Here is a 26,581-nt window from a genome sequence, read left to right on the forward strand (position 1 = left end):
TACTCCGTGCAGTTTTGTGGTTTTTTTTTACAAAATATAACTTATTCCTTCCTACGTCTATAAAAAAATGCCTAAGATTTCTAATAGTATGAAGGTCCATAAGAAACTAATGTAATGCTCATAAAAGAAAGCCAATAAGAAAATAAAGTACCACCGATAATTTAATTGAGCATCTTTATTACTCATTCCGTCTCATGAAATTTGTCTTAACTTTGTCCAAATAGTATCTCAGAACCATACATTACACGTAACAAGTGGGAAATAGATAAGAACCACTACTCTCGAACAAATAAATAAATAAGAACCACGTGTATGGAGGGAGACATCAGGGAAACAGCAAGCATAAATGGCAGCACATACCTTCCACCATACAACTCCCAGAACACAAGAAAAATGGCCAAATTCCTCTTCCTAATCATTCTTCCATTGCTCACCGCTCTGCCATGCTCCTATGCTTCGCCCCAGTTGATGCTAACCACTGGCTCATCCTTGTCTGTAGAAGAGCATAGTGAAACCTTTCTTATCTCGCCAAATGCTGATTTCTCTTGTGGCTTCTATGAAGTTGGAAGGAATGCATTCTCCTTCTCTATTTGGTTCACTAACACCATAGAAAAGACGGTTGTATGGTCTGCAAACCCCAAGTCTCCAGTGAATGGCCATGGTTCCATGGTACTACTGAGCCATAATGGAAACTTGGTTCTCACTGATGTCAATGGCACCGTGAACTGGGACAGCAACACAAGCTCTGGAGAGGGCACAATGGTTTCCCTTCTTGACACCGGCAACCTCATCGTCAAAGACTCAACAGGTAAAATGTTGTGGGAAAGCTTCTCTTCACCGACAGATACACTGCTGCCTTTACAGCCCTTCAAAAAAGGTACAAGACTAGTCTCCAGTTATTTCAGCCTCTATTTCGACAACGACAATGTGCTACGCCTTATTTATGATGGTCCAGAGATATCAAGTCTCTATTGGCCAAGTGCAGACTATAGTGTGTTTGTAAATGGACGGACTAACTACAACAGCTCCAGGATTGCAGTCCTTGACACTGAAGGACTTTTCCTCTCAAGTGATAGGCTGAATATCCAGGCTTCTGATTGGGGCGCTGGAGTCAAGAGAAGGCTGACAATTGGCTATGATGGAAACCTCAGAATGTACAGTCTGAATGTGTCGACTGGGAGCTGGATAGTATCATGGGAGGCTATAACAGAAATGTGCAGCGTTCACGGGATATGCGGACAAAATGGGTTATGTGAGTACTTGCCAAGCCTCAGGTGTTCATGTCCCCCAGGATATGAGATGACTGATCCGCATAACTGGAACAGAGGTTGCCGGCCACAATTCAACAAAAGCTGCAGCAAAACAGAACATGTTGACTTCATCAAGGTCCCTCATAGTGACTGTTATGGCTTTGATCTGACCTACAACGATTCCATCTCGCTTGCTCAATGTGAAAAGATATGCTTGGACGACTGTTCCTGCTCGGCGTTCGTGTACAGGACAGGATTTGCAGTTTGCTACACCAAATCTGTACTCTTCAATTGTTATACATCAGGAAATTTTGCTGGAGATATGTATATCAAAGTACCAAAGACTATGGGTACCTCCAAACAGTCTGGTCTCACATGTAATCTGGGTAATCCTGTGGTTGTACAAGGCTCTACAAGTAATAAAAGGTTTATACCTTACTATGTATTTGTAACAATACTGGGAGCCCTAGTGTTGCTCTTTACAGGTACAAGCTGGTCGTTTCTTTACAGCAAGCAAAACATACCTAAGTCAATGGAAGAAGGCTACAGGACGGTGATGAGCCAATTCAGGATGTTCACATACCAAGAGTTAAGGGAAGCTACTGGAAAGTTTAAGGAAGAAATTGGAAGAGGAGGCTCTGGAATTGTTTACAGAGGAGTACTTGAAGATAAGAGAGTAGTTGCGGTGAAGAAGCTAACAAACATTTCACATAGTGAGGAGGAATTCTGGGCAGAAATGAATATAATCGGAAGGATCAACCATATGAATTTAGTGAGAATGTGGGGTTTTTGCTCTGAGGGTCAACATAGACTAATGGTGTATGAGTATGTCGAGAATGAATCACTCGACAAGTTTATATTTGGTGACGTAAGTACTGAGAGATTACTTTCTTGGAGCCAACGATTCAAAATAGCATTGGGAACTGCAAGAGGCTTGGCCTACCTCCATCATGAGTGCCTGGAGTGGATAATCCATTGTGATGTAAAGCCAGAGAACATACTCCTGAGTCGAGACTTTGAAGCCAAGATAGCAGACTTTGGACTTGCCAAACTCTCAAAGAGAGACAGATCCAGTTTCAGCCTCTCCCACATGAGAGGAACAATGGGCTACATGGCACCAGAGTGGGTGCTGAATTTGCCAATCAACGCAAAGGTCGACGTGTACAGTTATGGTGTTGTCCTTCTCGAGTTAGTTACTGGAAGTAGGATCTCTAGCGGGATAGCAATGGATGGTGAAGAGGTAGAGCTTGGTCAGTTTGTGAACGCATTGACAGAATTGCAGGTGAGTGGAGATGTCAAGGATATAGAGGATATAGTTGATACCAGATTGAATGGTCATTTTGATCCTGAGCAAGTGGCAGTAATGGTGAAATTGGCTTTATCTTGTCTTGAAGAAAGAAACCGCAGGCCTACAATGAATGAAACTGTAAGAGCTCTGCTAGCATGTGATGACCATGACAACCATCCAGCCTACTCATGGTTGACCTGCGAAAACCTATTAAATCTGGATTTGTAAGATAAAATGTTTGTATGGTGCATGGTATTTGATAGTAAATAAATCCATTCTCGATATATAAATAGCAAAATAAATCATGGCTAGAGAAATGTCAGTTATTGTGTTTCATCTCAATGTAATAGGTGTAACACCAAATGCAATTGTATATAGTGCATTGAAATTTTCATTGCCATGTGAACCCTTGCATGAAATGTCGTGGGCTTATTTTTTTCACAGGCTGCATAAGTCACTTTAGGACTTTAGGTTCGTATAACATACATAAGTTGCCATGCGTACAGGAAGATGCTAGTTGTTCATTGCAAGGAAAAGGGGAGAGTTTAATTTGCATACTCTTAGATCTTTTGGAGCATAATAAAAATTCTGAAAATGCCCGCTGTTTCTTCAAAAATAAGGTCATCCAACAGAGATTTATAGAGTGCAACCATGAGAGACCGTTTAGCATGACTGTGCTAGCACATAGCGAATTAACGACTCCCAACATTCAGTTGAGGATAGTCCAGGACACTCCGTCACAAGGATATTGTATTTGAGATATCTCTGGAACGCTGAATGTGGAGGAAATCTAGCACTTCACAGATGTAATCACCAAATGCAACCTGCGCCTAGACGCTTCAGCGTATATCTGTGATGAACTTATTATATGCTCATAGACGCTTCACAGATCTAATCACGTTTTTATATGCTCCAAAAGGTCTGAGAGTATGCAAATTATATCGCTAATCCTGTTGTTATATGCTCCAAAAGATCTAAGAGTATGCAAATTATATCTCTAAAGTGCTAGATTTCCTCCACATTCAGCGTATATCTGTGAAGTGCTAGAGCTTTTGGAGCACATAACAACTTCTGACTTCTGAGGATAAGTTCATCTGGCATTGGAGTCCATCAGGAAAGTATTCGGCTCGTTGTGCTTACCAGGCCCTAATGCATGGCAAGGTCGATACCCCATATTGGTAGTCCACCTGGAGTTGCTGGGAGCCACTAAAGTGCAAGACATTCGCTTGGCTGGCTGTGGCGAACCATCTGGCATGGCATGGTCTGGATCACCCTGATGCCTACCCTGTTTGCAATCAGGAAGACGAGACCGCATCACACCTTTGAGGAAGTACATCTTTGCTAGATAAGTCTGGCACAAGGGCCTTCACCCTTCAAGGTTTGGCTCGCAAGTAGTTCTATGATAGCTTCTTACACGAGGATGAGGGCTCAGGTGATGGCGAAATCAAGGGAACCCATTCTCCAGCCCGAGGATGTTGAGATTTTGAGGACCACAAAATGCCTGTGTGTTCGATGGTTCAGCTTCACAGCAGGAAACATGACCGTGCCTGCATTAGCATTTTTACTAGTTAGTGTTGCTTTTAGTTTCGTTTTCAGTGTTTTGGCTTTGGGGTTTGCTTCATCTCAAAAATTTCGATGCTCTCCTTCTTAATACAAAACGAAATGTGTGACGCCTACCCGAGAAAAACTTGCACGAATTTAGGTTCAGACAATATAAAGGAGAAAAAAACTCTAACCTCTCAGCCTGTGACTGAGACCTCGCCCAGCACCGGCGACCGCCGGCCGCTGAGCCTCCTTCCGGCCACCGCATGCAGCCCGCTATCCGCCGCTCCTCTCGTCCTCCACCGTGCCCGTTCCCTACCTCTGCTCCTATTCCCCAACCTCCGTTGAGCCCTTCGCCCTAGCTCTTCCCGACGACCGACGGCGGTGTCGTCTCGTGGGCTCGTCCGCTCGTGGACTGGTTACTAAGTGCAGAAGACAGTAGACGAATGCTGGCCTGACGGGGGGTTGGAGGTCGGCGGGGCAGTGCCGTTCATCGGACGATGGGGAGGGCGGCGCCGCGGCGGTGACTGAGGACTACGTTGCAGCACCTGCAGGCGCGCGATGCCCTACGTTCCAGCCCAGCCCACGTTTTTTTAGCCCACCTAAGGCCTGGCTGGAAGAAGAGGGGGGAAAACGGAGTGTTTTCGCGCGGAAAATCCATACACCGACCAGGTCGGCAGTTACCGCGCGCCGCACACCCCCGCGTGCGGTATGGGCCGGCCTGGTCGGCCCATTACGCGATTTTCTTTTTCTGTTTTCTGGTTTCTGGTTTCTGGTTTCTTTTTTCTGTTTTTTTTCTTTCTTATTAAAAAATAAAAAATGTTCAAAAATGAAAAAATGTTTAACTTTTTAAAAATGTTAATATTTGGAAATATTTAACTTAGAAAATCTTCAATTTTTAAAAAATGTTCAAATTTGAAAATCATTCAAACTTAAAAATTGTTCAAATTTAAAAATCATTCAAACATAAAAATCGTTCAAACATGAAAATCGTTCAAACTTAAAAATCATTTAAATGAAAATTGTTCAAATTTAAAAATCGTTCAAATTTGAGAACTCTTCTAATTTTTTTAAAATATATTTTTAAGAACATTCATATTTTAAAAATGTTCATGTTTGTGAAAAATATATTTTTTCCGAAAATACTCGGATTATGGAAAATCAAAAAAAAGAAACAGTAGAAAAAGAAAAGGAAACGAAACAAGAAAAGAAAAACGAAAATTACCTTCTAGTGGGTCGTGGCCTAGCTAGCCACCGCAGCCACACAGGGTGTGCGGTGCGAACCCCGCACCGACCTGGTCGGCAAACATGATCTCCCTTTTTCGCGGGACTGATTTTGGCGGGGAAAGGCGTCGGGTCGCTCTCTGGCTCTCCCTGGCTGCAGCAGGCGATCGGCGGAAGATTTGGCCAGCTTCCCTCCCGATCTTTTCCTTCCTCCCTGTGATGATTGATGATTCTAATTTGCAGGTCGCACGCACGAGTCTTTACTCTTTTACTTGTGCTTATTCACAAATCTAGAAATTTACTTGTATTTATTTATGATTTATGCAGTATTTATTGATTTCTTGTCTTCTAATATAAGAGTTAATGGCTCAATGGTTTTGGCCTAGATCATTTGTTGGACTTTGGTGAATAAATCTTTTGTTAATTTGCTTCTTGGGTATTATTTAAGTAATGAATGTGTTTAGTCACATGTTCTATGTCTTCTTGAATTTGTTGGTGTATTGTCCAGATTGTATCTTGTGTAGATCTTGAATATCTTTATGCATGCTTATATTCAATATGTTTATCCTTGTGGCATAGATTTCTTTTATCCAATATATAGGGTAGACTTTGTCAAATCATAAATAGCTAATATGTGCGTGAAATTTAAATTGCATCTATAAATATGTATGTATTTACATGGAGTTTGTCCTATGTATTGTGGTTAGTATAACCACAATACATATCTTATTCGTGCATGTTCTTCTTGTATCCAACCTTTTGTAGGTCGCATCTTGGTATGAATCTCTTTATTTACCATTGTTGTGGTTCTTGCAAAGGTCTTACAAAAAAGTCTCTTTATTGCATATGTGAGTAAGATGAGATGATTGCATATAATGGATAGTATATAAAATCATGTTTATGATTCACCAATCTCAAAAATTCACCTTACCAATTCATTGCATAACAATTCCTCAAAGTCCTCTCATATGCATTATTGTTGAAATTGCAGTTTGAATGTTTATTTCTGATGCTTGTTGCCTCTCTCAAAGTATCCCAACTAGCTTTTGTTTCTTTATTGTTAGTTGTGATAATTTTGAGGTTTTCTATGTTGAAGTTTATTAATGTATTATAAGATCATATTAAGCCGTGGGCTACGCTTTTATGCAAAGATCCTATTGTCTATTTATAACTTCCTCTTTGATATCATGTCAACCTTTTGTGTGCATATTTCTTTGTGGATTGTTTATCATGATTTTTCGTCCACCTAGAAGCCTATATACATAAGAATGCTAATTCATGCCTTGATATCCCCGTTCTCTGCCGACAATCTTTTTTATCCGTTTGGTTTTTTGTATTGTTGGTAAGAACTTGATTTATGACCGATTGGTTTACTTTGATTACATCTTCATGCACTCATATTTCGTGAATGTTTTTGGACTCAATTTTTTCTTGCTAAGCGTATTGATTTTTATCAATACTCTCTTTCGCATGTTTGTGTTCTAAATGTATAATAGAGGGATAATTCCATGTTTACGCATATTGTATTTGAATGAAAATTTTCTAATTCATGCACAAACCTTAGTGAGCTTTCTTATTTCATTTAGATCACTATTTTTCTTTTATCATGCTATTTTCTTTGTCCAGTTTATTATCCAGATCATTTGATTGCTTGCTTCAATTTTTGAAGCTTTATTCATCGGGTTATCTTTTTGAAATCTTTAATCCTTAATATACTTTGATTTTCTCCAAGTATTCGTCTTTGGACACGTGCATTTGATTTTACTCATATTATGAGAAATGTACATCTTACGGAGGAACTCGTACTATATTGGCCTTCTAATTTTGTCATCCATTTTGGCACTTGTTGCTAATGGGGGACAAGTTTAGAGGTTTTAAGGAAAATGAATTTATACTTAATTTTGGTTTATGCTTAACTGTTTTCCTATTAGGCATTCCTTCTTTGTTTGATATTTGGCATGGTTGGATATATAGTAGAAACTCTCACGAATGTAGTTTTTGGTTGAGTAACTTGATCACATCCTCATAGACAGCTCAATCCTTTGCATTTTGTGCATATCCTTATTCTTTTTGCTTCTTGGTGTTCCTCCATGTGAGTGTCTTGAGCTTGTTGCTAGATTTACAACAAGCCCAAATTCATCAAAAACGGAATTCGTATGCATCTTCTATTGTGTTTTTGAGTATGAAAGTTTTAATGGTTCTTCATTTTGGGAGGTTTCACTTCTCCCCACATTTGGTATTTTTAAACTCTTTCTCCTTCTTGGGCTTTATAGCCTCTACTGGATATAGTTTGTTATTATCTTTTTAAAAAAACCCAAATTTGCTAAAATCGGAGTCTAGTTGCATATGTCTTGAGTTTTTCGATGAAGAACTAGACTCCCAGTTGGTGGGCCGGTTTAACGTCTACTCCCTCCGGTCGGATTTAATCGACGCGCCAGTTATTTTGCAAAAAACCCCCCATCCTTTCCGCGTTGCTACCCGGTCATCCCCGTCGCGATTCACCTCGCCCGAACCTGGCACTCCTCCTCGCGACCCCATCCTCATCGCAACCTCCTCCGCTCCTCGCGACCCCGTCCTCGTCGCCGCCGCTCCCCGTCCCCGTCGCCGCCGCTCCCCGTCCCCGACCCCTTCTCCTCCTACTCGCCGCCTTCTCCACACGCGTCGCCGCCACTCCCTATCCTCGGCCGCATCTCCTCCCGCCCGCATCTCCAGCACTTCATCTCCATCTCCACCCCCCGGCTGGATCCGTGAAAAAGGTTGCATTTTTTCGACCTTTGCGACGGATCAGGTGGCGGCGATGCAAGATCAGGTGGCGGAGAGCCCTGGCGAGGACGGGGTCCCCGTGGGAAGTCGCGGTGGCGGGGAACCCTAGCGGGATTAGGATGGCGCCGAGACCACATGTAATATCCCAGGTTTAGAGGCAATAAAATGAGAGAACACCAAAGTGTGCATTGCATTCATGCATAGAAAATCCGGGGAATTTTCGCGCTTCAAATAAAACTTACCACGATGAATCGAAGTTTCACTTGACTTGCTGGAATTGAAGTAGATCATCAAGTCAAGCGCTATAAACTTCACTGTGATCTTTGCTAAAACCTTGTTTTGGGTAGAGATGATTTGATCTATGTATTAGATCAAATGGAATTAGATTTACAACAACACATTCTTTAATAATCAAACCTAACTTATTAACACTTAAAGTTAGCAACTACCTTTGTGTGTAATTTAATTCACTTATAAATAAGGTAAACCACAGGGTCTAAAGTGCATAAAAGCCACACATTCTTATTTAAATCATAACTTATTAAGTATATGGAATATCATAAAACTAAATCCATTTACATTACGAATTATAGTTCAAACTATTTGAATAAAACTAACTATGAGTATTTTGAAACTCATATGATCATGCCTTGGTGAAATCAAATCCAACTATCCAAATTTGAGGAATAACCCTCAACTTTGACCTTTTCACCAATATTATAATATAAATCCAATCAAATATAATATAGTGACTCATCAACAATAATAAAACCATCCACAAGATATTTAGTAGCAAATGCCACTTGGCTATCCAAAAATAAATCATATGAGGGGATAATGGTCTTGCCACATGGGATGAAAATATCTACATGACTTGCATCCCAAGCTTTGCCACCTCATGCTCAAAGGATTGCTATGGATGAGGGCATGACAACCAAGCACCTTACTCATCAAGCCAACACAAGAGTCACCACCTATGTGTCATGATACTAGAGCTTGCCCAAGCCTATAAATAGAGCCACACCCTCCATCCATTTGCTCATCTCATAGCATGATACAAGGAAGACAAACACATAGAGCCACTCCATGTGAAATAGCTAGAATCAAGATGAAGAAGCTAGGAGGTGGAGGCATACCACAAGATGCAGGTTTATTCAGATTTCCTGAAGAACAAGCTACAGAAGATACCAAGGTAGTATTACTAGGCAAACCATATATTTAGAGGATCATATCATCATCTCTTAAGTAGGACCTTAGGATATTCCAAGACATTGAGAAGTGAGAGAAGTTATAATACTAACCATAGCCATGTTCATACAAGAATATTAGAGAAGTACTAATCCTAGTTGTTCAAGTCAATATTTGATCTTAGAAGTGAGAACCCTATTTCAATAACAATACCTTAGCAAACCAATTCTATAATCATCACAACTTGGTATTTATTATAAACCCTAAGAATATAGGATGAGTGTGATGAGAGGAATGATAAAGAGTGATTAGTGAGGAATAAGTGGATATTGTCTAATGCATGATTATACCTTGTAGATATAAATGATAAGTTAACCCCATAGGATCACTAGATCTCATCTATCACATAAAATAATAAGTATATCACTAGTAGTTCACTCCAGACCAATCCTCATGCCTTGTGTGGAGGAGTAATGTCATTAAACCTAAACCTTGTTTATCCAAACACTAGAGTAACCCTAACTATTGCTAAAACATAATCAAAGCTTATGTTCATATCCTAGTTCTGGTGTGTATCAATTGGGTGATCACAACTAAAACCCTAGGTCACCTTTGCATTTCAATCCAAGTATCACTTTGGATTAAAAGTAAAACCCTGCCATGCCTCATGCCTATTTTATATTTCAAATAGTGAAGCATTACCAAAACTCTAAACCCTTAGAAATAACTATCCACATAAAATCATAATACAATTCCATTTCCTTTACCATTTGTTAAACCCTAGTCATACCTAAATTATATGTGAATAATCAATATGGTTAAGCACTTGCAAAATAAAATATGTTCACCATTCACATGTTCTCAATTTCAGATCTTTTAAAAACAGAATTGATTCCTAAATTAAAAAGGAATTGAAATAACTAACTAAACCATTTCTATTTCTTACTTAAGCCTCACAAGATATCAATTAAATCCTAAACTAAATATTTGTTTAAACAACAAGATTATACAAGTGAGCATTGTTATCAAGTTATATTGATATTCAAATGTTTTAGAACCCGCAAAACAAAACAGAATTCAAGTTTGAATTCAAATATCCAAACAGAAAATAAAAACAAGAAAATAGAAAGTTTGAAAAGAGAAAGAGAGGGAAAGTTTACCTTACTGCCGTGCAGCCCAGTCAGCCCACGACCAACCACACCACGGCCAGAGCGTCGAGCCCACGTCCAAATACCGTTTCGCGTGCGTCAAAAATCGTGCGTGAGGAAAAACAGTTCGTCGTCGTCGTCTCCGAGCACGACAGCGCTGCAAGCCAGTAGGCCACGATCTCGTCGACGATAAGCTTGCCCCGGACGTCGCCAGACCTCTCAGAACCGCGCCCAACTCGATTCGCGTCCGAGCTTATCCGCGGACGAGAACATCCTTGCCAGCTAGAAGTTTCCAGAGACCGCCACCTCTCCGACCATGGCCGTCACCGTGTCGAGGCCACAGGGTTTCCCTTGGCCTATAAATAGGTGGACAGCTTCGCCGTGCAGTCCTTGTTCACCTCCGCCACTTCAATCCCTCATCAATCGCTCTCTATCTCTCGCCTACGATCCACTCACTGTCGCCGGAGTCGAAGACGAAGCCGACGGATCGGAGCCACCCCGAGCTCGTGAGCTTGGTCCAGGAGGAGCGTCTCGGACTCGAGAGGAGCATCCGGGACGCAAGCACGCATCCAGGGGAGCTAGGAATCGGCTCAATTTCATCGTTCCCTTCCGCAGCACATCGTCGGGAATGGCGAATCCTCGCCGTCTCCGTCGACCATCGCCGGAGCCGACCACACCTTGAGCTTCGGGTGAGCATACGCATCTTTAGAACCTAGATCTCGCTTCCTGGCATCGCTCTGTAGTCTCCGATTCGATTCTCGCCGGAGTAGCACCGCCGCGGTACCCATCGCCGGTGATAGCTCCGGTGAGTCCCCGCGACAAACCATCACCACCATTCGTATTCGCCGTGCTCAAGCTCGATTCGGAAACACCTAGTCGCGCGTCCCGGGGGTCCCTAAATCGGCGGCGCCACCGTGCTACTCGCCGCCGGCGTTTAAACGCCGGCTGCAGCGTGCAGCGGAGCCTCGAGTCCATGTTGACCGGTCGTTGCCATGCGTGGCATCCGACGTGGCAATAGACCCCACTCGTCCGTCTCCGTGTGTGTAACCGAACCGGTATGTTTAGTATTTAGGTTAATTTCAAATTCCGAAAATAGTCCGAAACTTTGCAAAATCATAGAAAATTCATTTCAACTCAGAAAAATATGAATAATATATCAAAATGCTCACAAAAATAAACTCTACCCAAATAAAATATAAAACAAAAATGTGTGTCAAAATAAAAATTCACTTATTTTTATCTTTATTAATTATGTCTTTCTAATTGTTTAAAATGCAAATTGAATTCAATAATTAGTGAAGTTTCAAATTTAAATTTTAACTATTCAGTAACTAATTAAAATATTAAGATTAATTTTCTTTATCATATTTGCATTAACTTAAATATTAGTGGTAATTCATAAACCCTAACTAGTAATTATTTTAATTCTTAAACCCTCTAAAAATTAATAGCATGTTAAAATTATTAATAACTTTATTTCAAGTACTTAATCACATTAATTCTAGTACAAAAATATTACTTTAAGAATTGGATCATAATTTAGAAACCCTAGTTTTATTATAAGTTAGAATCTGGATCCCATTATTTTATGTGATCATTTGAAAATGCTTTAACCCTAAAACCCTAGTTGCTTATCACATGTGATCATGTGAATTCCACCTTACATAGAGAACCTTATTATGTGATCAACAAATACAAGTCATGATCTACCAACATAGAACCAATTCACATGAGTCATCATTTCATGTCCATATTCTTAGTTAAAACCTATATGATTCACTAGCGCCACCTAGGTATAAACCCTAACTTGTTAATTGAATTAGTACCATTAATCATCACTCCTATATACCATACCATTAAGATGAACCTCAATCATTAAACCCTAGTAGAACCATAATGATAAACCCTAGTATCAACTTTGTGAAGCAAATCACATAACATGTTCCTATCCAACTCAACCCTACTTAGTAAATGATAAACCACTTAGTTAGAAACCATTAGAGATTATTTAGTAAAGCAAATGTGAAGCCATAGTAAACCCTAATAGCAAACCTATGGAACCATCTTAATAACCATCCTTTGAAATGATGTATAGGAGAAACCATAGCAATAAATCTACCAATACTTGTTATATAGAAACCCATTCCAAGTTAAGAACCAACTAGTTTCTATTAGTGAAATTAAACGAACCCAATAGTAAACCCTAAAAAGCATAGCTCCTATGTATAGTAGTCCATATTCTTATTTAACCTGTTCTTCAAAAGTTATTCTTTTGAAGTACAAATGTCAATCAAACCTTAGAAGCCCTAATCCTTCTTTGAAATACTTATTATGTCTTAAACAACATGTTCTTCAAAAGTTATTCCTTTGAAGTATAGTATAAGTAATCATCAACCATGTCCTGTAGAACTTAAAATTGACAACTGTTCTTTATATATTGTTCCACCACTATTCTTTATGTGTATGATTGTTATGATGTCTTATATCACTTGATTATGATGCTAAATATAACCAAACCCTAATAAGAACCTTGTTTGAGAATCATTCTAAAAGTGCAACCAACCGTAAAGAAATCTTTACAACTCATCATCCTAAATCATCGAGGTTAGGTTACGCTCGGGACGATTGCATCTCATACTATGCATTATAGCATCTTTGCTAGTTCTTTAAACATTGTCCTTACCGGACGATGATGGTATTTCAGCATTTGGAGTTCTCACGTATCGAAGCTTTTGCCCGCATAATCTTGCAGTCAAGAAAGGCAAGTTCATCGCTTGCTCATGTCATTTGATTATTTGTATCAAACTATATGCAAAGTACTATACTTATCACTCATGCATTGAAAAGCAAAGTATTATTTTACAATTATGAATATGACTATGTGGTGGGCAATGGAACCATGGTATGTGTTGATATGGTGGAGGTTCCATTGCAATGGGTTATATCACCCTAGGATTAAATTACCAATGCCGTCCAGTGATTCTAGCGCCGTACAAATCGCGTTGACCATGAGATCTATAATGGCTCTGGGAAAGCCAGTCGTATCTTTTCCCTTCGCACGCCAACGGATCGGAGAGACGGTGGGGTGCCGGAGGCACCGCCGCAATAGGTTGGGAAATCCTTTTAAATCCCCATCCATTGGTGATGTTAATCTCTTCCGATCTATGAAGGATTGTCCGGAGTATACCATGAGTAAAGCCGTATTATCGGGGGAAGTCTACCGGAGGTATACGGTCGGACAAAAGGGTGGGTTTGCGGTCGCGGAGAAGGCGGTGTGGGCTTGGATCTTTATACCTGGCCTCACACCAAAGGAAGTGTGAACGGGGGCAAGTCCCTGCGGATGGCAAAAAGGGTGAGATCTCTTGTGGGAAAAGTAACGCACCTCTGCAGAGTGTATCAAATTGTGGCTGTCACTCCCTGTTCCGGGAAGGGAACCGCGAACGCGGCAGGAAAGGAACTCCACGAAGTTCTGGTCAACTCCGTGAAGACCGACGGGCATAGTTTTCAGAATAAAATAAACCTTTTGAAGAAATGTTTACAAAAACTTGCATTGGCCTATGACTTTCCGGTCTATGGCTGTAGCTAGTGCATGATACACATATTTCCTAATATGAACTTGCTGAGTACGCTCGTACTCATTCTATCTCGTTTGAACCCCCTTCTTAGAGCAAGGCACCGAAGGAGAAACTACCGTGGAACTCGAAGACAAAGGAGTCAACTGCAACAAGATGAAGAATCCAATCAACGAAGTCAATGGAGTCAACTCCTGCATCAGTTATAATGGAAACCTAGACTAGCAATAGAAGGGAATCTTTCCCTAATCCTAGCACCTAAGTAGCTAGATTTCTATAGCAAGCCAATTAGCTCTTGAACTTGAGTTAGCAATAAGATAGATTACGAGCCGTTCTTCTGGAGCTTTAGTTGAAGTTTTACCTCACTGTAAAGTAGGAGGGTGTGTGGATCTTATGTAAACTGTTCGTGTGTACTTCTATAGACATACCTTGGACTCGCATATGTTTCGTTGTACCACTCGAGAGATGTAATATGGGTGGAACGGTGTTTCACTTGTGTTATGTCAACGACTTGTGTACTACACCATGCAGTGGTACGCTGGGTCATCACAGCTGGTATCAGAGCAAATGCTTTGACCCTAGGATTAAAACCCTTTAAAGGAGACCTATAGGTTTGGTAGTATCTATAGGAAGTTGTCTTAGTTAAACCAACTATTCTTTTGACTTGAGATGGGTATTCACTTGAGAATAATCCTGACACACTTGAGTCAATTGTTCTTATCTATCTTTCTTAAGTAAAGTTAGTTAGTTATCTTGCTTCATTCCAAGTAACTAGAACACCATTGAAGCTTAAGATAATTGGTGGTAGTAGACCACGGTTGGTATACAACACATGGTAGTCCAAAGAGAGGATACAACCATAAGGAAGATATCCTATTGGAAGAAGTATACCAATGCAAGTTATGGTTAAGTAAGAGTCATTTAAAATGTCAAATGACTGATGTTAAGTAATGTAGATAAGTAATATGAGGTAGTATATGTCTATGATGAGTCAATCATAGGAGGTAAGGAAGAGTGATAGGAGTTACATGAGTCTACTTTCAATAATAAACTAGGTACTCATATATGATTCACTTGAGAATCATGGTATGATGGAGTAGAACATCATCAGGTACGATAACAAAAGAATGATAAGGAGTAGGATTTAGGGAAGAGTTCGAAAGCTTAGGCCTTAAAATCCTAATAACTCGTACCAAGTATGTTAGAACCATAGTCCTTAAGTTAAAGAAGGCTTATTTAGAGCATATCACATAGAGAAATCCTAGAGTTATAGGTGGTATATTCTAAACAATCATGTGTTTAGAGTAGACATATTAGAAATAATTGTATTATAAGAGGTAGTCTTCAATAGCACATATAGGGTATACTATTTTGTTAGTACTTCCAAAGAAAACTAGGTTAACTTCAACTATCCCAAGCCATTTTGTTTCAAGTTTGTCTCATTGCAAATGTGCAATTAAGATAAATGTTGAGACAAATAGTAGAAATTCACGTATAAGTGCTAAGTATCACAACCTAAGCCTATCTTATGTGGTGTTATATATTGCACATCTGATCCTGATGTTTAGGGATGTCTTACCCAACTATTTTATTCAGGCATATAAGGATGTGTATTATAAGCACAAAGCTGAATCTTCTTGGATTTTATTGGAATTTCATTGATTGACTAGATCCATACATGAAGTTTGACTTTGATATGCAAATGCATGTTGCGATATCAAGCTCTTACTTGATGTTATAGGTCTAGAGGGTAAAGGTATTCGTGTGAGGAAGTGACGAATTCTAAAGATTTTGAAGAAAAGATGAAGGTTCACTAGATGAAGGAAGTCAAATTGTGGGAAGCAACCACAATACTCTAAAGGAAAGACCAATCAAAACTCACTTTTATCCTTAATAAAGGAGTATTTCAACATGGAAGTACCATAAAAGTGAGAAAAATAGCGAATATGGAGTAGTAGAAGTGGAGCCGTATTCATTATGGAAGAAGGGAATGCAAGTGAAGTCACTTACAATACTATTTTCATAGTATCAACAAGTGGTTTCTTGCAAAACAAATCCTGGAAGAAGGAAAATAGACAAGTGAAGTCGTAGCTGGTATGATAAGACCGCAGCTGATATAGGATAACCATGAAGAAAAAAGAATGTAAAGTAAGGTATATCTTAACTAAAACTATGTAAGTAGCCACAGCTGGTAAGTAGATATTGACTAGAACCATAACATAGCCACAACTGATATCCAATAAGCCACATCTGGTACTAGGTAGTCTGCAGCTGGTACCAGATAGCCCACAGCCTGAACATTTCTTTACCCTAAAAGAAAGGGGGATTCCGCAGCTAGTATTTCACAGCTGGTATCTCGTAGTTGGTAAATATTTAGTCGGAGGATTCATAATGGATACCCACAACTGTGTGGATACACCGCAAAGAATTCTTGATGAGACTCTAGAAAAGTACAAACTACAAGCTAGACCAAGATCAATCTTTTAACCTTGGAGTTTAATGAATAGAAGAAAGGAAGTTTGAAGATCATTAGTAAACTCCAAGGGGGAGAGGAAGGTTGAAGGAGAAGTATTAAAATATGATTTGGAGTATGATAGACGGAGAAAAAGGTCTGAACTGAGAGGAAGTCCGATCTTATTTTGATAAGGTTGTTGGGAACTACCCCTATAAAAGTACTCTCAGGAGGTTGTCAGACCAGAAGCCGAGGTTCATATCTCGAGGAAGTAAAGGTTAGACCTTAACTTGAGTGGGTAATTGTGATTACTCGAAACCAAGAGAACTCAAGTAAGTTTAATATGATGAAGTTGGATGAAGAAAATGTCGGAGGACAATCCAAGCTTAAGAAGATACTATACGAAGAAGTTTGACCATACTAAAACATAAGCCTAGTAGAAAGATTCCTTTCATGGAACCTAAAGAAACCAAAAGGAGGATAACTAGTATAAACTAGAAGCCATGATTGGATGGACTAAATGAGTCTAATCCATTCGTAGGAATAAACCACCAGGACCATGCCTATTGTAAATACCTTACCAAGTACCATTACTTTAGTTATGGTAGTAAGGGAAAACAATACCTTACTTTAAACCAATCCTTTAGAATCAAGGTTTGAACATCGCAGCTGGTACACCATAGTGCCATATTACACCGTAGCTGGATTACCGTAGCTGGTAGAACCAAGCTTTGAGTACCCAAATAGGAAGATGTCACCACAACCATTAGGAAAGTCCATTAACACAATAAGATGTCTTAATCCAAGAATTTTTGGATAGTAAGCCTATAAGCTTAGAGTGTTGGAAGAAATCATAGAATTGAAGAAAGTATCAGTGCCAGACATTAGAAGACTCCAGGAAGGAGCTGGACAAGGGATATATTCCACTATATCTAGTGTGATCACCATGGAGTTGAAGGATGGTGATCTGTTCAAGACATTTCAACATTCCGAAACATGAGAGCGTTCGAACTTCGGGACGAAGTTCAGCTTTAAGGGGAGAGGCTGTAATATCCCAGGTTTAGAGGCAATAAAATGAGAGAACACCAAAGTGTGCATTGCATTCATGCATAGAAAATCCGGGAATTTTCGCGCTTCAAATAAAACTTACCACGATGAATCGAAGTTTCACTTGACTTGCTCGGAATTGAAGTAGATCATCAAGTCAAGCGCTATAAACTTCACTCGTGATCTTTGCTAAACCTTGTTTTGGGTAGAGATGATTTGATCTATGTATTAGATCAAATGGAATTAGATTTACACAACACTTAAAAGTTAGCAACTACCTTTGTGTGTAATTTAATTCACTTATAAATAAGGTAAACCACAGGGTCTAAAGTGCATAAAAGCCACACATTCTTATTTAAATCATAACTTATTAAGTATATGGAATATCATAAAACTAAATCCATTTACATTACGAATTATAGTTCAAACTATTTGAATAAAACTAACTATGAGTATTTTGAAACTCATATGATCATGCCTTGGTGAAATCAAATCCAACTATCCAAATTTGAGGAATAACCCTCAACTTTGACCTTTTCACCAATATTATAATATAAATCCAATCAAATATAATATAGTGACTCATCAACAATAATAAAACCATCCACAAGATATTTAGTAGCAAATGCCACTTGGCTATCCAAAATAAATCATATGAGGGGATAATGGTCTTGCCACATGGGATGAAAATATCTACATGACTTGCATCCCAAGCTTTGCCACCTCATGCTCAAAGGATTGCTATGGATGAGGGCATGACAACCAAGCACCTTACTCATCAAGCCAACACAAGAGTCACCACCTATGTGTCATGATACTAGAGCTTGCCCAAGCCTATAAATAGAGCCACACCCTCCATCCATTTGCTCATCTCATAGCATGATACAAGGAAGACAAACACATAGAGCCACTCCATGTGAAATAGCTAGAATCAAGATGAAGAAGCTAGGAGGTGGAGGCATACCACAAGATGCAGGTTTATTCAGATTTCCTGAAGAACAAGCTACAGAAGATACCAAGGTAGTATTACTAGGCAAACCATATATTTAGAGGATCATATCATCATCTCTTAAGTAGGACCTTAGGATATTCCAAGACATTGAGAAGTGAGAGAAGTTATAATACTAACCATAGCCATGTTCATACAAGAATATTAGAGAAGTACTAATCCTAGTTGTTCAAGTCAATATTTGATCTTAGAAGTGAGAACCCTATTTCAATAACAATACCTTAGCAAATCAATTCTATAATCATCACAACTTAGTATTAATTATAAACCCTAAGAATCTAAGATGAGTGTGATGAGAGGAATGATAAAGAGTGATTAGTGAGGAGTAAGTGGATATTGTCTAATGCATGATTATACCTTGTAGATATAGATGATCAGTTAAACCCATATTATTAATAGATCTCATCTATCACATAAAATAATAAATATATCACTAGTAGTTCACTCCAGGCCAATCCTCATGCCTTGTGTGGAGGAGTAATATCATTAACCTAAGTCAATCTAAACACTAGAGTAACCTAGTAGCCAATAAAACATAATCAAGCTCATGTTCATACCTAAACCTTAGTGGTGTATCACATTGAGTGATCACTACTAAAACCCTAAATCACCAATTTGAGTTTCAATCCAAGTATCACTTTGAAATATAAGAAGAACCCTCGCCATGCCTCATGCCTATTTTATATTTCAAATAGTGAAGCATTACCAAAACTCTAAACCCTTAGAAATAACTATCCACATAAAATCATAATACAATTCCATTTCCTTTACCATTTGTTAAACCCTAGTCATACCTAAATTATATGTGAATAATCAATATGGTTAAGCACTTGCAAAATAAAATATGTTCACCATTCACATGTTCTCAATTTCAGAATCTTTTAAAAAACAGAATTGATTCCTAAATTAAAAAAGGAATTGAAATAACTAACTAAACCATTTCTATTTCTTACTTAAGCCTCACAAGATATCAATTAAATCCTAAACTAAATATTTGTTTAAACAACAAGATTATACGAGTGAGCATTGTTATCAAGTTATATTGATATTCAAATGTTTTAGAACCTGCAAAACAAAACAGAATTCAAGTTTGAATTCAAATATCCAAACAGAAAATAAAAACAGAAAATAGAAAGTTTGAAAAGAGAAAGAGAGGGAAAGTTTACCTTACCTGGCCGTGCAGCCCAGCAGCTGAGCCCACGTCCAAATACCGTTTCGCGTGCGTCAAAAATCGTGCGTGAGGAAAAACAGTTCGTCGTCGTCGTCTCCGAGCACGACAGCGCTGCAAGCCAGTAGGCCACGATCTCGTTGACGATAAGCTTGCCCCGGACGTCGCCAGACCTCTCAGAACCGCGCCCAACTCGATTCGCGTCCGAGCTTATCCGCGGACGAGAACATCCTTGCCAGCTAGAAGCTTCCAGAGACCGCCACCTCTTCACCGTCGCCGTCGTCGTGTCGAGTCCTCGAGGCTTCCCTTGGCCTATAAATAGGTGGACAGCTTCACCGTGTAGTCCTTGTTCACCTCCGCCACTTCAATCCCTATCAATCGCTCACTATCTCTCGCCACGATCCACTCACTGTCGCCGGAGTTGAAGACGAAGCCGTCGACTGGAGCCACCCCGGAGCTCGTAGCTTGGTCGAGGAGAAGCGTCTCGTCGAGAGGAGCATCTGGACGCAAGCACGCATCCAGGGGAGCTAGGAATCGGCTCAATTTCATCATTTTCTTCCGCAGCAGATCGTCGGGAATGGCGAATTCCTCGCCGTCTCCGTCGACAATCGCCGGAGCTGACCACACCTTGAGCTTCTGGGTGAGCATACGCATCTTTAGAACCTAGTCTCGCTTCCTGGCATCGTTTGTAGTCTCCGATTCAATTCTTGCCGGAGTAGCACCGCCGCGGTACCCATCGCCGGAGTAGCTCCGGTGATCCCCTGACAAAACCAACACCACCACTCGTATTCGCGTAGCTCAAGTGGAATCGGAAACACCTAGTAGCCCGTCCCGGGGGTCACTAAATCGGCGGCGCCACCGTGTACCGCACGCCGGCGTTTAACCGCCGGCAATGCCGGCGTGGCGGTGGGGCCTCGAGCGATAGTTGACCGGTCGTTGCCATCGTGGCATCCGACCTGACCAATGACCCCACTCGTCAGTCTCTGTGTGTGTAACCGAACCGGTATGTTTAGTATTTAGGTTAATTTCAAATTCCAGTAATTAGCTGAAACTTTACAGAAATAGAAAAATAATTTCAACTCAGAAAAATATGAATAATATATCAAAATGCTCACAAAAATAAACTCTACCCAAATAAAATATAAAACAAAAATGTGTGTCAAAATAAAAATTCACTTATTTTTATCTTTATTAATTATGTCTTTCTAATTGTTTAAAATGCAAATTGAATTCAATAATTAGTGAAGTTTCAAATTTAAATTTTAACTATTCAAGTAACTAATTAAAATATTAAGATTAATTTTCTTTATCATATTTGCATTAACTTAAATATTAGTGGTAATTCATAAACCCTAACTAGTAATTATTTTAATTCTTAAACCCTCTAAAAATTAATAGCATGTTAAAATTATTAATAACTTTATTTCAAGTACTTAATCACATTAATTCTAGTAAAAAAATATTACTTTAAGAATTGGATCATAATTTAGAAACCCTAGTTTTATTATAAGTTAGAATCTGGATCCCATTATTTTATGTGATCATTTGAAAATGCTTTAACCCTAAAACCCTAGTTGCTTATCACATGTGATCATGTGAATTCCACCTTACATAGAGAACCTTATTATGTGATCAACAAATACAAGTCATGATCTACCAACATAGAACCAATTCACATGAGTCATCATTTCATGTCCATATTCTTAGTTAAAACCTATATGATTCACTAGCGCCACCTAGGTATAAACCCTAACTTGTTAATTGAATTAGTACCATTAATCATCACTCCTATATACCATACCATTAAGATGAACCTCAATCATTAAACCCTAGTAGAACCATAATGATAAACCCTAGTATCAACTTTGTGAAGCAAATCACATAACATGTTCCTATCCAACTCAACCCTACTTAGTAAATGATAAACCACTTAGTTAGAAACCATTAGAGATTATTTAGTAAAGCAAATGTGAAGCCATAGTAAACCCTAATAGCAAACCTATGGAACCATCTTAATAACCATCCTTTGAAATGATGTATAGGAGAAACCATAGCAATAAATCTACCAATACTTGTTATATAGGAACCCATTCCAAGTTAAGAACCAACTAGTTTCTATTAGTGAAATTAAACGAACCCAATAGTAAACCCTAAAAAGCATAGCTCCTATGTATAGTAGTCCATATTCTTATTTAACCTGTTCTTCAAAAGTTATTCTTTTGAAGTACAAATGTCAATCAAACCTTAGAAGCCCTAATCCTTCTTTGAAATACTTATTATGTCTTAAACAACATGTTCTTCAAAAGTTATTCCTTTGAAGTATAGTATAAGTAATCATCAACCATGTCCTGTAGAACTTAAAATTGACAACTGTTCTTTATATATTGTTCCACCACTATTCTTTATGTGTATGATTGTTATGATGTCTTATATCACTTGATTATGATGCTAAATATAACCAAACCCTAATAAGAACCTTGTTTGAGAATCATTCTAAAAGTGCAACCAACCGTAAAGAAATCTTTACAACTCATCATCCTAAATCATCGAGGTTAGGTTACGCTCGGGACGATTGCATCTCATACTATGCATTATAGCATCTTTGCTAGTTCTTTAAACATTGTCCTTACCGGACGATGATGGTATTTCAGCATTTGGAGTTCTCACGTATCGAAGCTTTTGCCTGCATAATCTTGCAGATCAAGAAAGGCAAGTTCATCGCTTGCTCATGTCATTTGATTATTTGTATCAAACTATATGCAAAGTACTATACTTATCACTCATGCATTGAAAAGCAAAGTATTATTTTACAATTATGAATATGACTATGTGGTGGGCAATGGAACCATGGTATGTGTTGATATGGTGGAGGTTCCATTGCAATGGGTTATATCACCCTAGGATTAAATTACCAATGCCGTCCAGGTGATTCTAGCGCCGTACAAATCGCGTTGACCATGAGATCTATAATGGCTCTGGAAAAGCCAGCCGTATCTTTTCCCTTCTGCACGCCAACGGATCGGAGAGACGGTGGGGTGCTGGAGGCACTGCCGCAATAGGTTGGGAAATCCTTTTAAATCCCCATCCATTGGTGATGTTAATCTCTTCCGATCTATGAAGGATTGTCCGGAGTATACCATGAGTAAAGCCGTATTATCGGGGGAGTCTACTGGAGGTATACGGTCGGACAAAAGGGTGGGTTTGCGATCGCGGAGAAGGCGGTGTGGGCTTGGATCTTTATACCTGGCCTCACACCAAAGGAAGTGTGAACGGGGGCAAGTCCCTGCGGATGGCAAAAGGGGTGAGATCTCTTGTGGGAAAAGTAACGCACCTCTGCAGAGTGTATCAAATTGTGGCTGTCACTCCCTGTTCCGGGAAGGGAACTGCGAACGCGGCAGGAAAGGAACTCCACGAAGTTCTGGTCAACCTGTGAAGACTGACGGGCATAGTTTTCAGAATAAAATAAACCTTTTGAAGAAATGTTTACAAAAACTTGCATTGGCCTATGACTTTCCGGTCTATGGCTGTAGCTAGTGCATGATACACATATTTCCTAATATGAACTTGCTTGAGTACGCTCGTACTCATTCTATCTCGTTTGAACCCCCTTCTTAGAGCAAGGCACCGAAGGAGAAACTACCGTGGAACTCGAAGACAAAGGAGTCAACCGCAACAAGATGAAGAATCCAATCAACGAAGTCAATGGAGTCAACTCCTGCATCAGTTATAATGGAAACCTAGACTAGCAATAGAAGGGAATCTTTCCCTAATCCTAGCACCTAAGTAGCTAGATTTCTATAGCAAGCCAATTAGCTCTTGAACTTGAGTTAGCAATAAGATAGATTACGAGCCGTTCTTCTGGAGCTTTAGTTGAAGTTTTACCTCACTGTAAAGTAGGAGGGTGTGTGGATCTTATGTAAACTGTTCGTGTGTACTTCTATAGACATACCTTGGACTCGCATATGTTTCTGTTGTACCACTCTGAGAGATGTAATATGGGTGGAACGGTGTTTCACTTGTGTTATGTCAACGACTTGTGTACTACACCATGCAGTGGTACGCTGGGTCATCACACCACAACGCCCCTGCTCGTGTCCCTGGACGTCGCCAGACGCCGAGGCCGCCTGCGGCTCGACGGCATCGCCCGCACCGTCATCACGCCCGACTGCTACAAGATGGAATCCACGTCTGGTTCTGCTCTTCTTCATGGCCTGCATCTACGGGACTAGGCTATCAGGAGGTTGGTAAAAAAATTATTGCATCCTTTTATCCCGTCCTGTATTTTGATTGTTACTCCGCATTTGAGTATGAGACAAATTTCTATTGCTAATAAACAACCCTGATGTTGACTGAATGATACTCAACCGGGCTTAGCTCTTTTGCATTAAACCGGATAGTGATGTCTTGGATGTGAAAAGGGACTCTGAAGTATGGCTAGATTATGTAATGATGCAACTGAGGAGCCTCTATGTAGCATGTCGGTTTGGTCCCTATGGTTGTCTTTGTACGGCCGAGAGATTGGTTAATCAGAAACCATAGAAAGATAATTTTAAAATCCCTTAAAACAAGCAGAAGCCATGCAAAAAAGAAAGAAAGAGCAAAATATTCTAAATTTAGTTGTAAACCAGTTCTCCGCTCTTAAAATATGGTGCACGTATAAGAGGATGCCATCAATACTTTATCAAGGTGTCAATCACACAATTGCACGAAGTAAACTAAAATGTACTCCATTGTATTAGAACGTGACGGATAACTAGCCTTGTCATCATGATGACCATTGTCTTTCTTTTTCATGAAATGTTACCACCAACTGATTATCGATAGAATTGAAGCTTTGCATGAAATATTATCACCAACTATAGTAGCTTTTCTGTTTGGTGTTTATTCAAGAATTTTCTTTGACTGTTACATTTAATTACAATCTGAGATATATATTTTCTTGTGCTGCTGCTCGCTGTGCTATCCTCTTGGGATGTTGCTTGCTCTTGTACTGCTGCTTGCTCTGCTATGCTCTTGTGCTCGCTGCTTGCTCTCGCTTCTTTGCTGTCTGCTTCCTCTCGCTTCTTTGCTGCTTCTAATAACAACTGCTTGAGCTGCTCCGCCTTTTCTTCTTTGTTGCTTGCTACTACTTTGAATTGCATGTGCTTCTCTTATGAGTTTTAATGTATCTGAAACTAGCTCAGCTTTGCAAGTCGAGCGGATAGGTAGTCTTCCTTCTTTCAGCTTTTTATCTTTACCCATGTGCGGGATGGCATAGCAGATCTCTCCTTGGAACTCCATAGTCTCTCTCAAGCATGATCTGTAATGTCACAAAGCTTTTAGCTAGTTTATCCACCTCATAATTTTGAAATTCTTGCTCCACAGCTTCGATCGGTTCTCGGATATTTTTAGGCGCTCTGCGATCGGTGAGAGACTGAATAGACCGGAAGAAGCATAGGTATAGAATGTTCATGTCAGGACTATTAGGAGGTTGTTGGATCAACTGAATGTTGAGGTCAGACTGTGCTACAACCTGTAGAAAAACAGGGTCATTAGGCCAAATGTGTGGTGTAGCGTTGTCTTGTTGGATATAGATTGTTCTTCCCGCATCTTCGTCCGGCCACAGGTCCAGGATAGCAGGAATCACTTTCTGGCACATAAAATCCCTCATGACATCTCTATTAACTTTCAGTGATTTGAGTTCAAGTGTCCCCTTTTCCCTGTTTTCACTCCTTCTAACAGCTGCAGTCTCTGTCACGAAGGCCCAGGTTCCTATCTTCCCATCAAATGTGCAAACCCTCTTTCCATCAATGACTGCAAACCTTGGCTTGCGACAGCTGTTAAAAACATCACCTTGCCAATACTATTCTTATTTTGCACGGTGCGAAAGGGGGTAGCTTCTCCAGGGACTAGGTAGTAGGTGTTGTTTTTTTTGTGTCATGTTAAACCACTTCTCATCGATGTGGACAAAATTGTCCATTTCCTTGAAGTAATGATCACCATCTGGGGTTGAGTTCTCATCGAGCATAAACATGCAAAACTCCAATCTTTCAATTTTGTTAGCTGGCTTTAGAAAAGGCTTCAAAGGGCTCGTGCAACGCTCCAGCTCACCCCACTGGAACCTGGTGTATAAGGTTGTTTTGCTGACATCCAATGCCCTTGCTAGAGATCTTAGTGTCTTCCTTCTGTTGAATGGGATTGTGGTTACCCTCGACAGATCAAGATCTTTTCGCATTCGGCCAACTCGCCTTTTTCTTGGATGAAACGTCAACTTCTTCACCTCGATGCAATTTGTTGCCGTGCATCTAGCCATATTTTCTCAACTGTTCTTATACTTGTCTTTAATAGACCAGCAACAAGCACCTTGTCTTTTTTCTCTACTTTTCCATCTCTCGTTTTGTATAACTTGTAAAGCAAAATAAGCAAGCAAATCTTGCTTGAGTCGACGAGTCTTTTCCCGATGGCTGCCCAACGCCTCGGTGCATCATTGACTACTTGGCCATCATTTTCTTGGAGTACTTCAACTTCAACCATGATGGAACTGCGTGATAATAAAATAAGATAAGTAAACTTACTCAAGTATGCAACTTAAGTTAAACTTTTTATTTGTATTTTGGAATCATTCACTGAATTTTAGATCAAATTTCTAGGAACTTTGTACAACGAGGTTCAGGAGAAGTTCTCAAAAGATACGGATATTATCTTCTCGGCACACTATCGGATATTATCCTTGTTAGCTTAATAATTGAGTTATCGGTGCTTGACCGTAATGCATGACACACCGATAGCACACCGATATCATGTGATTTGTTAGCTAAAACTCCATATCATTGAAATTCGAAGTGCAAATCTACACTCTGACAACATAGAATTATTTCTGGTTGGTATAATATATATACTCATCACTTATCGTGAGCAGTGCATCCTATTTTGGGATGTTGAGAACAGGAA

The 26,581-nt window shown here is 39.7% G+C and overlaps 1 protein-coding gene across 1 annotated transcript; it reads left to right on the forward strand.

The window, feature by feature from the left end:
• Positions 1-393: 393 nt before the first annotated feature.
• LOC124663374 (putative receptor protein kinase ZmPK1) lies at positions 394-23,880 on the forward strand. Its single transcript, XM_047201085.1, has 2 exons — positions 394-2,729; positions 23,706-23,880. Exons 1-2 carry the CDS (start codon positions 394-396, stop codon positions 23,878-23,880), a joined length of 2,511 nt encoding a protein of 836 aa, XP_047057041.1.
• Positions 23,881-26,581: the final 2,701 nt, after the last annotated feature.

Source organism: Lolium rigidum, chromosome 6 (genome assembly GCF_022539505.1).
Source record: "Lolium rigidum isolate FL_2022 chromosome 6, APGP_CSIRO_Lrig_0.1, whole genome shotgun sequence".
Taxonomy (NCBI): domain Eukaryota; kingdom Viridiplantae; phylum Streptophyta; class Magnoliopsida; order Poales; family Poaceae; genus Lolium; species Lolium rigidum.